This window comes from Lepidochelys kempii, chromosome 2 (genome assembly GCF_965140265.1).
Source record: "Lepidochelys kempii isolate rLepKem1 chromosome 2, rLepKem1.hap2, whole genome shotgun sequence".
NCBI classification, from domain to species: Eukaryota; Metazoa; Chordata; order Testudines; family Cheloniidae; genus Lepidochelys; species Lepidochelys kempii.
Window position 1 is genome coordinate 34,279,910 of NC_133257.1, and position 14,438 is coordinate 34,294,347.

General features: G+C 42.0%; 1 protein-coding gene across 1 annotated transcript; it reads left to right on the forward strand.

Annotated features, from left to right (window-relative positions):
* Positions 1-1,516: 1,516 nt before the first annotated feature.
* ABRA (actin binding Rho activating protein) lies at positions 1,517-14,438 on the forward strand. The gene is made up of 2 exons (XM_073329353.1): positions 1,517-2,235; positions 13,853-14,438. The coding sequence occupies exons 1-2, from the start codon at positions 1,517-1,519 to the stop codon at positions 14,328-14,330; spliced, it is 1,197 nt and encodes a 398-aa protein (XP_073185454.1). The 3' UTR covers positions 14,331-14,438.

Consider the following 14,438-nt stretch of genomic DNA (forward strand, 5'->3'; position numbering starts at 1 on the left):
TTAAATTAGGCTTGAATAAAGACTGGGAGTGGATGTGTCATTACACAAAGTAAAACTATTTCCCCATGTTTATTCCCCCTCCACTCCCACTGTTCCTCACACGTTCTTGTCAACTCTTGGAAATGGCCCACCTTGATTATCACTACAAAAGTTTTTTTTTCTCTCCTGCTGGTAATAGATCACCTTACCTGATCACTCTCGTTACAGTGTGTATGGTAACACCCATTGTTTCATGTTCTCTGTGTATATAAAATCCCCCTATTGTATTTTCCACTGCATGCATCCGATGAAGTGAGCTGTAGCTCACAAAAGTTTATGCTCAAATAAATTTGTTAGTCTCTAAGGTGCCACAAGTACTCCTTTTCTTTTTGCGGATACAGACTAATACGGCTGCTACTCTGAAACTTGGAAAGGACTGCAGATCCCCCAGCAAACTGCTCTGCATGTGGGATGAAAAAAGTGATGCTGTTTTCTTTTCCTACTTAGGAAACATTATACCAGGAAACAACATACCACTGAGCTTTATCTGAGGAAATCTCTGTTGTTCACAAAGCAAACAAATAAACCCTATCTTCAGGGGGTATGAATCCTGATATACTATGACCAAATAGATACTAGATTTTATCTGCATCTTCAGGAATAAGAAGAGGCAGCTTCCTCTTCTGAAAACTCTGATTAAAAACACAAGATCTGGTATCCTTCAAATCTACTCACATTTATTATTAATATTTGTAGTGATCAGGGCTCATGGCCCCCTTTTTCCAGGCATTGGACAACCCCATAGTATAAGATGGTCCCAGCTCCATAGAGTGTACATTCTACATAGACAAGACAAATGGTAATAGACAGATAATGACATAATGGATAAAGTACTTGAGTAATTAAAGAAAACATGCTAAAATCCTTTGGCTATGATTTATAATGTGCATTTTAAAAAATCACCAAGACTCTTTTCAGGAAGTATATCTAAAATCTCGTATCATGGTAAAATTGCCGGATTAGCATGATGCAATTAAGATTAGATTTTATACATGGTGCTGTGTGGCCTCTATTCCTCCTGAAGTCACTGGCAATTGAGGGGGTTCAGCTCCTTGTAGGACTGATCACTTTGTCCAATATCTTTGCCATAAGTCAAACACTTTTAAGAAAAGTAAGACCTGGTTACTGTCACGCAAATTCAGGACTAGAGAGACCCTAGAGAGGGGTTTTACAGGAGCTCTTAATTTCTACAGGGCTGCTGCAGAAGAGTAGGCAGTCTGTGTCATCTTTGTTTACCTTATGCAGTGTCCATCTGCTGAGACAAAATGCAAGTCGTGAGGTATTAAAAAAAGAACGCTGTCAGAGTAGGGGCACTATATCTGTGAGAAATGCTTCACATAGTTTCCAATATCACAAACTCCCCCTGCTTCTATTTAAATCCCTGTAGCTCTCTCCTCTGGAGGTTATTCAGTCTAGGATATTCATTCACTAGGTGGTTACCACAAGAGAGAGAGAAGCAGCAGCAGCAGACAGCAACATGCCTCCAGAAGAAAGCCAAAAAGCTATGCCTGCAAAAAGGGCCATCAAAAAGATCCGAACCACCAGCCTAGTAATCAGCTTGGCACGAGGCTGGCAACAGTGGGCAAGCGACCACAACACAAAGCAAGCCCAAGAGCCCCCAGGATGGATGCCCAATGCAGAAGAACCACCAACTGAGCCACCAAAAGAAAGGCTATTATCAAGATGGCCTGTTTCTACTAAGAGCAACCAAGAAAAGGGTGAGGAAAAATCCTCAGGGAAGGAGGCAGTGGCTAAAGGGGATGTAGAAAAAGATACAAGTGAATCTGATGAAGCTCTCAGAAAGCTTAACATTAAAAGCAAAGAAGTGACCAAAACCGTTGTAAGTAAAGTCTATGAAAGAGGAAATGACATTAGCCTCCTCAGTGATAGATATGAGAAGGATAATGGGAGCCCAGAGATCTGCGGGTGCAAGGAGGAGTCAAGTAATTTTGACAAAATCCTTGGTGACAAAATGTCTCCTACAAGGCGAAGGAAGTGCTCAAATCTGGTGACAGAGCTAACCAAGGGTTGGAAACAGATGGAACAAGAGGATAAAGTCCCAGAGTTAGAGATACATAAATGTCGCAGTGACAGCATGGATACGGAGGACAGTGGTTATGGGGGCGAGGCAGAAGATAGACTCGAGCAAGAAGACGCTGACCACATTATGAGGATTAAACGACCCATGCCAGCACTGTAAGTGAACAAACACTTCATTAGGGTTCACCAAAATGGTTGTTAGTCCCTGAGGAAGATATAGTTTCCAGGAGGGAGAGGAAAAAATGGAAGCCAAAATTTTAGTAGCTGGATAAGGGCCAAAGGGAGATTATCAAGTGTTAAGAAAAGGCAGACCCTCATTTCCACCCTTGATTTAATAACTTCAAACTCACAAAGACTTCATGGGACTTAGATCCTTACTCGCACAGCATGAGTAAAATACTCATATTGATTATTGTGATAAATAGTTCACCCCAAAGTCATTGGTTGAAACGTATCTCCATAAACCATGTGATAAAAAAGTTTGAATCTTGAATAGATTCCTAAAAATTTAATTCACTCTGTGGATAAAGATCAACAGAGAAATGGGCTAAAGTCATTGAATAAATTATTTGAAGTGAATAGCATTCCAAAATTTAACAGAAATAAACAAGGAAAAGATTGAAAGGGTCAAGGCCCACCAAAGTTTGCCTTCTAGCCACCAATCACAGGAAATTTATGATTTGGAACACACCCACCTGAGCCTAACAGATGATCGATGCTAGAAGGAAAGACATGATCTGGACAATATTTTAAAAAGCAGCCTCCTTCATGCAAAGTTGTACTCACTTGCAACCATTCCCATGTTAACTTTTCCAGCACTAACACACCTATGCATGCACCTGATGGAATGTATATCAACTGCATGCATGTGTTTGTGCTAAAAATATGCACAGTCATTTTGGATACAAACTTGTATGCACAAAAATGGAGGCTGGGTTGAGACTCCTTTGAAACTGAGGGTTTGTCTGCATTACCCGCAGGATCAATGGGCAACGGGTTGATTTATCATGTCTAGTCTAGACACAATAAATCGACCACCGAGCATTCTCCCGTCGACTCCGGTACTCACTGGAGCGAGAGGTGCAGGTGGAGTCAACAGGGGAGAGTCAGCTGTCAACTCACTGCAGTGAAGACACCATGGTGAGTAGATCTAAGTATGTCGACTTCAGCTACTTTATTCACGTAGCTGAAGTTACGTAACTTAGATCGATTCCCCCACCCCCAGTGTAGACCAGGCCTGAGATTTGACTCCCACTTTCTTGCATACATGAACACACTTTGGGGGTTGTGGTGGATAATCAATCCCACTGGAACACTGTGGCCGAAATGGATATGGCAGGACTTGGATGCACAATTAGGGGGCTCTCGAGCAGGAATAGAAGGATTATTTTACCTCTGTATTTGACGCTGGTGTGACTGCTGCTGGAATACGGTTCTGTGTCCTCCATTTAAGAATGATGTCGATAAATGGGAGAGGGTTCAGAGAATGATTAAAGGATTAGACAACATGCCTCACAGTGATAGGCTAAACAGATGGAGCTCATAGAGTCTATCAAAAAAAGATTAAGGGGTGACTTGATTACAGTCAATAAGTTCCTAGATAGGGAACAAATATTTGATAATGAGCTCTTCAGTCTAGCAGAGAAAGGAATAATATGACCCAATGACTGGAAGCTGAAGCTAGACAAATTCAGACTGGAAATAAGGCATACATTTTTAACAGTGATGGTAATTAACCATTGGAACAATTTACCAAAGGTGATAGTGGATTCTCCATCACTGACAATTTTTAAATCAAAACTGGATGTTTTTCTAACAGATCTGCTCTAGGAATTATTTAGGGGAAATTCTATGGCCTGTGTTATAGATGAATGATTACAATGGTCCCTTGGGTCTAGGAATCTATGAAAAATGCTAAATTTACAGTTATTAAAGAAATCAATTCAACCCTGTGCATGTAAGCAAAAATCACCATAGTGAAGTTTCTGACCACTTTTTTGGCTCCTTTAGCATAAGTGTTTCAGTTGACTAAGGATGGGCTTAAGCTCATGCTTAAAGTTAAGCATGTGCTTAAGTGTTTTATTGAATTGGAACCTACATAAGTTTCTGGATTCTGCTCACTTAAAGTAGGTAAATATAAAATAAATCATCTGAGACAAACAAACTTACAAAAACATTACATTTGCTGCAAACATTGTGATTATAACTCAGAGATATAGAACTGGTCTGATTATTTAGTCAGTCAAGAAAGACACTGTACTTTGGTATTGTTTCTCTACAGAATTGAACACCAAGCATGAATTATCAAGTGTGAAATCCCAGACATGTCAGAAAAATCACTATAATCAAATCTTACAAAATAACGTTTTATCCGTCAGAAACATTCTGAAGTGTAGGAGGTTCCCGTATGTCTGCAAAATGTCATGAGGAAAACAGAAAGAGCACAATCTGTTATTTAGGTTAAGAATTGCAGCATATTTAACTTTTATTTTAAATATACGTGGAAAGAATTATTTTGAAAAACATACCTCTCCTATAATGAATTAAACAGCAAGTCTAAATCTTAGCACCAAAGTGAACTTTAAGTACTATTTCCTTGTAAGGGTTCCTGTTTGAAGATTACAAACAAAAAATGTATGTTAATTTTTGACTCCATGTGTTACCAAAATAATCAGGGGGTTCAAATCCAGATATCGCAATCAGTGGAGAACTCTCATTCATTTCAGTACAAACAGGATTTGGCCTACAGAGGTAGCTCCAAGAGGAATAGCAGATTCTGACTGAAATTCCGAGACATGCCCTGACATCAAACAGCTCCTCACAAGGTCTCCCACAGAGCAGACTTTGCAGAAAAAGGCTGCAAGCAGTTGGATTGTAGCTTGCCCTTCCAATATAGTCACTTTAATTTCAGGAAAACAAATTATCCACACACCAGAGACACTCCAAGAGGGAAATTGATCTTTATATATATAAATATATAAAAATGTACTTTCTACAAAGTAAATACTATTGTAAACATTTGCCTTACCTGAAGAGCGCTGCATATAGACATAAAGCAAGCTAGACTTGTTTGCAAACCTTAAAAGGAAAAAATTTAACAGAGGTGTATAAGCTTCCTTGCCGCCTGTAAGACAGCAATAGAAACTGCTTGGAATAAAAGGAAGAGGGGGAAACAGAGAAAAAGAACTTCCTAGATCAGTGATACTCAGACCTCAGTGGTTGAGAAGCCAAAATAGCAATCAACATGACCCAAAAGAGCCAGAATAGTGTGAATTCATTGTTTCATTTACGCTCTCATATGAGTGAGAGAGAGAGAGAGAGAATATCTCACAGGAAAATGACTGATCCATGGGTGGCAGGTATAATAGGTCAGGGTACCATGGCCGCCAGATCCCCAATTCTGGGGTTTTGGGGACGGGGGGGAGTTTTTATTGTGCCCCATGCAGATTCCAGGGTGGCTGAGGAGGAAGTATGTGCTATTCAGCTTTCTGGGTTCATCAGTAATCTCCCTGGAGTCCGAATACAGTAACTCCTCACTTAAAGTCGCTCTGGTTAACGTTTCATTGTTACGTTGCTGATCAATTAGGGAACATGCTCGTTTAAAGTTGTGCAATGCTCCCTTATAAGGCTGTTTGGCAGCCGCCTGCTTTGTCCACTGCTTGCAGGAAGAGCAGCCCGTTGGAGCTAGCTGGTGGGGGCTTGGCACCAGGGTGGACCGGCAGCCCCCTGCTCTCTTAAGTTCCCTGTGCAGCAGCCGCCCAGCAGGCTATCAGTTGCTGGCAGTTCAGCTGTCCCTCCCCACATTGCCATGTGCTGCTCCTGCCCTCCCCTTGGAGCTGCTCCTGCTCCCGGGAGCCTCCTGCTTCCTGTGCGGGGAGGGGAATGGGGCGGCTGCCAGCATGTCCCCCTACTCCTGCACCCTGCTTACCCCTTCTCCACATAGAGCAGGGTGGGGACACAGAGAGAGCGAGCCTGGGGCAGCAGCTGCTATCTCAACTTCCTAATTGACTTAAAAAGAAATGTTCTTAAGAGTTGGGTCAGCATACTTAAAGGGGCAATGTGCATCTCTCTCTCTCTTCCCCACACACAGGGTGTGTGTCTGTTCCTGTCTGCCATGCTATGTCCCCTCCCTCCAGTCATGCTGCCTTGTAGAGTGTGAGGCTACATTAACAACAATGGGTTAACCCTTGGGGGCTCAGCCAAAAGCTAGTTCATCCTTTAGCAGTAAGGCATTCCCTGGGAAATTCCCACCCACCAACTTCACCACCTCAACCAAGCTTCACAGTCATCATTGCTGTGTACAGTATTAAATTGTTTGTTTAAAATATATAGTGTGTGTGTATATAAAATACAATACATAGTTTTTTGTCTGGTGAAAAAAATTTCCCTGGAACCTAACCCCCCCATTTACATTAATTCTTATGGGGAAATTGGATTCACTTAACATCATTTCGCTTAAAGTTGCATTTTTCAGGAACATAACTACAGCATTAAGCGAGGAGTTACTGTACTGCAAATACTGCCTTCTCAGCCGCCCCGGAACCTGCATGGGACATATCAAAAGCTTCTTCCAGACCTGAGAGATGCTTTTCCCCGCGCCACTTGGGGTCTGGGGAGGGAAGGGAAGGAGAGGCGTGGAGCAGCTGCAGCTGGCCCGGGACTCCTCCAGGCAGGTGGTGGGAGGCTCGGGGTCATGGTGGTCCAGCCACAGGGGCAGAAGGGGTGGAGCTAGGGCTAGCCTCCCCAAAGGGGGGCTCCACCCACCGCCCATGTCCTGATCAAGTATTATCATCTTATCAACTAGAGTTGGGTAATAACATGGTAAAATCATCCTGATTGGTTAATAATTAAATTACACAGTTGTTTAATATCATGTGCTACAAGGAGTTGCAGGAGATACATTGAAGAGCCACTTGTGGCTCACGGGCCTCAGTCTGAGTATCACTGGCCTAGATTATTCAAGATACCTGGGGTATTTTTTAGCTTCAGCTTATTTTTAACATCACTTTCAAATTCAGCATCTAAGGCTGGGATTTGCAAGAGAGCCTGCAGGATTTAGGGTAGAATTTTCCAAAGTGTACAACTCACTTAGCAGCCTAAGTGAGTTGGGCACTTTTGCAACATTAAGCCTTAGGTACCCAAATCCATTAAACATCCCATGGTAGCTGGACACTGAACTCCCTCAAGCCTCTTTGAAAATCCCAGCCTAAGAATTTAGGCCCAGATTTGTAAAGGTATTGATGCATTGCTAAATGTAGCATTGTAATGTCCAATGGATTTAGGAGTCTAAAGTTCATTTTTAAAATGGATTTAATGACTTAGGAGCCAAAATCCCATTGACAGTCAGTAGGATTTAGGTTCCTAAATCCATTCTGAAAATATTTAGGCTTCTAAATCAGTTAGGCACTGCAATGTTTATTTAATAAGATAACCCCTGCCCCCTCTATTGGAAGAATGTTCATAGATTCATAGCTTCTAAGGCCAGAAGGTTCTATTGTGACCATACAATGAGGGAGAAAATCCATGAGTGGATCCTTGTAGTTTTCCTCCTGTTGCAGGATTCACTGAGTAAGGGAGCCAGCTGGCCCTGGGTTGCCTTTTCCTCTTAGGAGCCATGTCTCCACTGCCTCGCATTGTGTGTAGTCATCTACACCTATGCCAAGTAAGAGCAGACTGAGTGCAAAACCTATCAAATCAGAATAGAAGGATTTTATACCCACTTTAAACACACTTAGCCTGGACATAAAAAAGCTTCACAAGGCACCAGGGCTGTGGAGAATCGGGGCCAGCGTGTTCATAGTAAAAAGAAAAGGAGTACTTGTGGCACCTTAGAGACTAACCAATTTATTTGAGCATGAGCTTTCGTGAGCTACAGCTCACTTCATCGGATGCATACCGTGGAAACTGCAGCAGACTTTATATACACACAGAGAATATGAAACAATACCTCCTCCCACCCCACTGTCCTGCTGGTAATAGCTTATCTAAAGTGATCATCAGGTTGGGCCATTTCCAGCACAAATCCAGGTTTTCTCACCCTCCACCCCCCCACACACAAATTTACTCTCCTGCTGGTGATAGCCCATCCAAAGTGACAACTCTTTACACAATGTGCATGATAATCAAGTTGGGCCATTTCCTGCACAAATCCAGGTTCTCTCACTCCCTCACCCCCCTCCCAAAAACCACACACACAAACTCACTATCCTGCTGCTAATAGCTCATCCAAAGTGACCACTCTCCCTACAATGTACATGATAATCAAGGTGGGCCATTTCCAGCACAAATCCAGGTTTATTCACACCCACCCCCCACCCCCATACACACACAAACTCACTCTCCTGCTGGTAATAGCTCATCCAAACTGACCACTCTCCAAGTTTAAATCCAAGTTAAACCAGAACATCTGGGGGGGGGAGGGGTAGGAAAAACAAGGGGAAATAGGCTACCTTGCATAATGACTTAGCCACTCCCAGTCTCTATTTAAGCCTAAATTAATAGTATCCAATTTGCAAATGAATTCCAATTCAGCAGTTTCTCGCTGGAGTCTGGATTTGAAGTTTTTTTGTTTTAAGATAAAAGAAAAGGAGTACTTGTGGCACCTTAGAGACTAACCAATTTATTTGAGCATGAGCTTTCGTGAGCTACAGCTGTAGCTCACGAAAGCTCATGCTCAAATAAATTGGTTAGTCTCTAAGGTGCCACAAGTACTCCTTTTCTTTTTGCGAATACAGACTAACACGGCTGTTCCTCTGAAACCTGTTTTAAGATAGCGACCTTCATGTCTGTGATTGCGTGACCAGAGAGATTGAAGTGTTCTCCGACTGGTTTATGAATGTTATAATTCTTGACATCTGATTTGTGTCCATTTATTCTTTTACGTAGAGACTGTCCAGTTTGACCAATGTACATGGCAGAGGGGCATTGCTGACACATGATGGCATATATCACATTGGTGGATGTGCAGGTGAACGAGCCTCTGATAGTGTGGCTGATGTTATTAGGCCCTGTGATGGTGTCCCCTGAATAGATATGTGGGCACAATTGGCAACGGGCTTTGTTGCAAGGATAAGTTCCTGGGTTAGTGGTTCTGTTGTGTGGTATGTGGTTGTTGGTGAGTATTTGCTTCAGGTTGCGGGGCTGTCTGTAGGCAAGGATTGGCCTGTCTCCCAAGATTTGTGAGAGTGTTGGGTCATCCTTTAGGATAGGTTGTAGATCCTTAATAATGCGTGTATATTATATATATATCATAGTGTATCCGAATCACCATGTCAGAAATGAGAGCCCTGGAAGTAGAGCTGGTGTAATAATGCCAAAACAGATACATTGATCTATCTGCAAACAGACAGATGGACTCTGCTCCACTGCTATCCCTGTGGTCACATCATTAGTTATCTATAAATATCAGCAGCTTTTCACAGAAGCGTTCATGTTTCACAAATTTTAGCACAAAGAGAGCTCTAAAAATTCAAACCAGAAGGGCCTTATTCACTGTTCATCTTTCTTCTGTTTCAGTTATCCAATCAGGGAGCAGACCAATACCATGTTATACAGATGACTAATCACGTCCCACAAATAATGAATGGCTAATAGCCAATATGAAACAGTTCTCAAATAGAGGCTGAGAACTGACCAGTAATACAAATAAAGTTCATTGTACAGCCTCAGAAATCAGGATCAGTATGTTGGCAATTCACAAACAGGGTGGAAAGAGAATACATTTGCAAAGGGTGTTATCTGCAACTAATAATGTGACCAGCTCTACCTGGAACCAACCCAAATTAAAATGAACTGCTCACTAAAAATAAAATATATCTGTAGCAAGGAAGTAACTATCTTTCTACTGGGATGGCCTGAATACCTCTAATACCTTATATGTCAAATATTAATGCAGTTACCTGGGAGAACAGAAGATTAACCATACATACTGAGGTGTAAATGGGTAAAATAACACCTTTTATAGTTCTTACAGCTGTCTGCCTTACTGAAATCTGCTTGGAAAGAATAATTTTTTTGCATTTATAATGCTGCTTTTAGGATTATATTTTTTTAAAATCCAGTCATATATTTCACTTTAAATTTATATTCTTGGAACGTACCATAAACCTGCTATTTTTGTTAATCATTCAGTTTTGCTTTAACAACCACACACTTATTTTTTGTTTTTTTATTTGTTTGGTTTTAAATAAGGCAGTCTTCTGTTTCCCTTCTAAGTTTCAGTGAGAACACACAGTGCCAGTAATTATTTCTCACATCAGCACCCACATCCATGCCAGCTGTAACTCTAGCTGGAGTCAGACTGATCTCCCAGCAGACTACATGCAAATTTCTACGTGCTGGGATGATAATATTTAGTCTGTACCTAAAAACAAAACTGGTGGTGCATGAGTAAAATGAAAACTGCCACACTGAAGAAAACAGTGTTGACGTTCTCATGCATTAGGCAACCAAAGAAACAGAGGGAAATGACAGCACAGATCAGGCAAAGGACAACATCCCCTTAGACATACAGAATGCATTCTTGGAAATATGCCTTATTATTATTATAACTGAAAACGTGGTAGTGTCCCGAGACCCCAGTTTGGATCAGGGAACCATTGTGTTAGGCGCTGTACAAACACAGAAGATGACATGTTCTCTGCCTCAAGCAGTTGACAACATATGAGAGAGAGGCTAATCTGAAAAAATAAACTGGAAGTCAGTGTATTTACTGGTTAACGCCTCAAGAAAGTAGACCGTGGGGCAAATAGAAATGTGAAAAGCAGGAAAGGTTAAACTGTATGAGGCATGTAGAAGAGGCAAAGTGAGAATTAGATTATCCCTAGCCAAGTAGGGTGTGAGAGTAAAAAATAAATGTGAAATAAAGTGGTGCTAATCTAGGCATCTTGGGAAAAGATTAGAATGGAAAGGCGGTAACAGTATTTGGTTAGAAAGGAGGATTAAAGAGCTAGGTGGGAACAGAAAACGTAGGAGACAAAGTAAATAAAAGAACAATCAGAGAATGCAGAGTTCAACAATGCTGCCTCCTTCACTTCTCCTGATCCCAGGAAATTGCTGCCACAGGAGTTTTGCAGAGTTCCATAGGGAGTAGGGAGGACACAAGCTAAGCATATGAGTAAGGGAAAACCACTCTCAGTGTATGTCTACTCAGCAAAGAAAACCCACTGGCTTGTGGGGCTCGGGTTGTGGGGCTGTTTCATTGCTGTATAAACCTCTGGGCTCAAGCTGGAGCCTGGGCTACTGGGACTCTGTGAGGGTCCCAGAGCCCGGGCTCCCGCACAGACCTGGAAGTCTATGCAGCAACATAGCCTCTTTATTGAGAGTTGGGGAAGTGGTCAGTCAAGGAGCCCAGTGGGGGCCACGGCTGGGCAGGATGTTTTGTGTGGGGGACTTGCTTCCAAACAGGACAACAGAACAATAACTCAGTCAAAAGCTCACCAAGTTCTCTCTGCTGACCTGGCAACAAGCTGCACAGCTGGTTTGCTGATAGTACTGCAATGTAATGTTGTAACACTCTTCTGCCAGACCTTCATCTTACACACACACACACACACACACACACACACACAGTATTCCATGATTGCAAATTAGAGGGAAACAAAATAGTGCTTTACATCATTATGTTCCTGACTGTCCTGTGTTTTACACCACATCACTGGTGCAACTGACTTTAAAAAATCAACCTAATTGGCCCAGGGAGATCACACCCCAGGTGTCCTCCAGTGCCATAGAAGTGAGATAGGGGCCATCACCCTTTCTCTCCTCTACCAGCAGAGCAGGGGCAGAGGTGTCATTGGGGAGAAGCGCCTGTGGATGGGATACTTGGTTGCATTTTGGCCCCATTGGGCCATTGCGGCCAGGTAGGTTAGAGCTGCCCTCAGTAGTAACAGCATCAGGGGCTTTAAACCATTTGCCTTGATTTGTGTTAGGGGGCTTATTCCTTCACCCACTTACTTCCCTGGTCCTTCTCGCATGAACAGAGAGCAACAATACCCGAAGTCCAAAGGTGCAAACAATTCGATGTTTATTGGGGTGAACTTCCAGCAAGCATGATTCCAGTTTCCTTCCTTAGTATCCTCCTTCCCAGCTCTGACACCACAAAGCCTTACACCTGTGTCCCTGTTCCCATTCCTACCCTTAGCCAAACATGATTCCAACTTCCTTACTCCCATTCCCTGTTCCCATTTCCCCCTTTAGCAAAACATGATTCCAATTTTCTTACCCCCATTCCCTGTTCCCATCTCACACCCACACCCACACCCCGTCACTTCCTCATTGACTACAGATTATATAGTAAAACTTGAGTTCTGCTTAGCTATACCTTAACCAATCATTTTCCTGAAATTTAACTAACCAATCCTAACATATTGTAACATGATTATGTAACCAATTATATCCCACCACCTCAATTAGTTTACACTCAGCAAAATTAATTATACAGCAGACAGGAACAATCACAGAACCAGACAGAGATTATACAGACAAACAACAGCAAAGTGGGAACTATAATGACAAAACAATACAGAAGTGAGGATTTCACATCCCAGCTATTGATAAGTGAGTTCTTGCCAGACAGGATGCTATCAAACTAAGTTTCCTTTTACATTTTCTAGGCACTTCCCTTTCTCTGGAGGTGATAGGAATACAATCCTGTCCTGATAGTGCCTAACAGCCCAATAGCACCTTATTTCAATGTGACTAGTTTGGAATGTGAGGATGTGACCGTTCGCTTCCCAGCTTATGGCTGCCTCTGCTGCTTAGCCAAAGGCCTGAGCCTGAGAACAGGGCCACAAACTGTCACAGTAAGAGAAGGCCCTTACACCAGCAGACAGTGATTTTGATTCTTTCTTTTATACCTCTATCACTAGCCAAGTGATAAGAATACACCTAAATTCTTAGAGTACAGGCCTTTACAGACAGGCCTGAATATCTATATCCTAACAATTTGCACTCTGCAATATGACTGTATCTCAGGACTTGGCCCAATACCTAGGAATGACATTGTAGCCATGGATGTTTTTAGCAAGTTCAAGGTTGAATGGGATTAGTGTGTAGTCAGGGCAACACCTTCCTGCCCTTTGGGCCTTTGAAAATCTAACTAAATGAGCTAAAAATGTTGGGTCACATGTTTTATTTGGGGCTTACTCCAATGAAAAGTAAGTATTTTCCTATTGTATGGGATAGTAGATTCTTACATTGACATGCTCCTCATCATACTTGTCTTATACTTATGCACACTGTTGTATTAGTTAAATCAAAACTGAAAGGGGCAGATTTTCAGACACTGGCCCCATTTTTTCCATCATGAATAGCAGTGGGTGCCACTTTTGTACTTGCAATTATTGGCACTTCAAATTTAGTTCACTTCAATTTCTAGGCCCTTGATGAACTGACAGAAACAGGGAGAAGGATAACTAAGTGAGCAAGTAAATTGGAGAGGTAATTGTATTCACTCTTTTGCACCCACAGAGTGGGTTAATGCTAGGCAGAAAATGTGGCTAACAAAATTGAGATCCAACATATAAGTTGGAGTCTTATGCAAGATCAGCCTGGCAATGAATGTGTTGCTTTTAAATACAAAATTGATAGATAAATGTAATGCACCTATACTGAAGAACTAACTTTAGAATTAGTAAAAATATGCCATCTAGTGGTTAGTACTCCGGACTGGAGAAAGTTGGGTCTTACAAAAGAAAACGGTAAATAGCACAAATGAGCCCCTAAAAGTGGTGAAATGAAAAAAAAAATCAAGCCCCATTTTTGTTTCTTTTAGTGCAAGCAGGTTTACAGAAGAACTAAGCAGCAAGACCCACAGGAAATACAGTCCTGTTAATGCTCTGAAGGGCAGATGGCAAGAATGGGCAGACCAGCATGTGATAACGCAAAAGCTGAATCCTTTCAGTGAGGAATTTGACTACCAGCTGGCCCAGTCAACACGCCTGCACAAAGGAGATAAGGGCTATGGTCGTCCTAAAGAGGGAACTAAAACTGCTGAAAGGGCCAAGAGAGCAGAGACTCACATTCACCGGGAGATAAGAGATATGTGCTTTATCATTGCAACAATGGCTCCGCTGAGGCACGATGGCAAGATCCAAGTCACTTTTGGGGAACTCTTTGACAGATATGTCCGTATTTCAGACAAGGTTGTTGGGATTCTCATGAGAGCTAGGAAACATGGGTTGGTGGACTTTGAGGGAGAAATGTTATGGCAAGGCAGGGATGATCATGTCATAATCACTTTATTGAAATAAACGTACAACCCATTATGGTAAAACTTAAGATACATCAATTTTTCCATTGCTGCCAGTTACCTCACCATTAAATAGTCAACGTTTTGAATATAGGAATTTACCATGCTG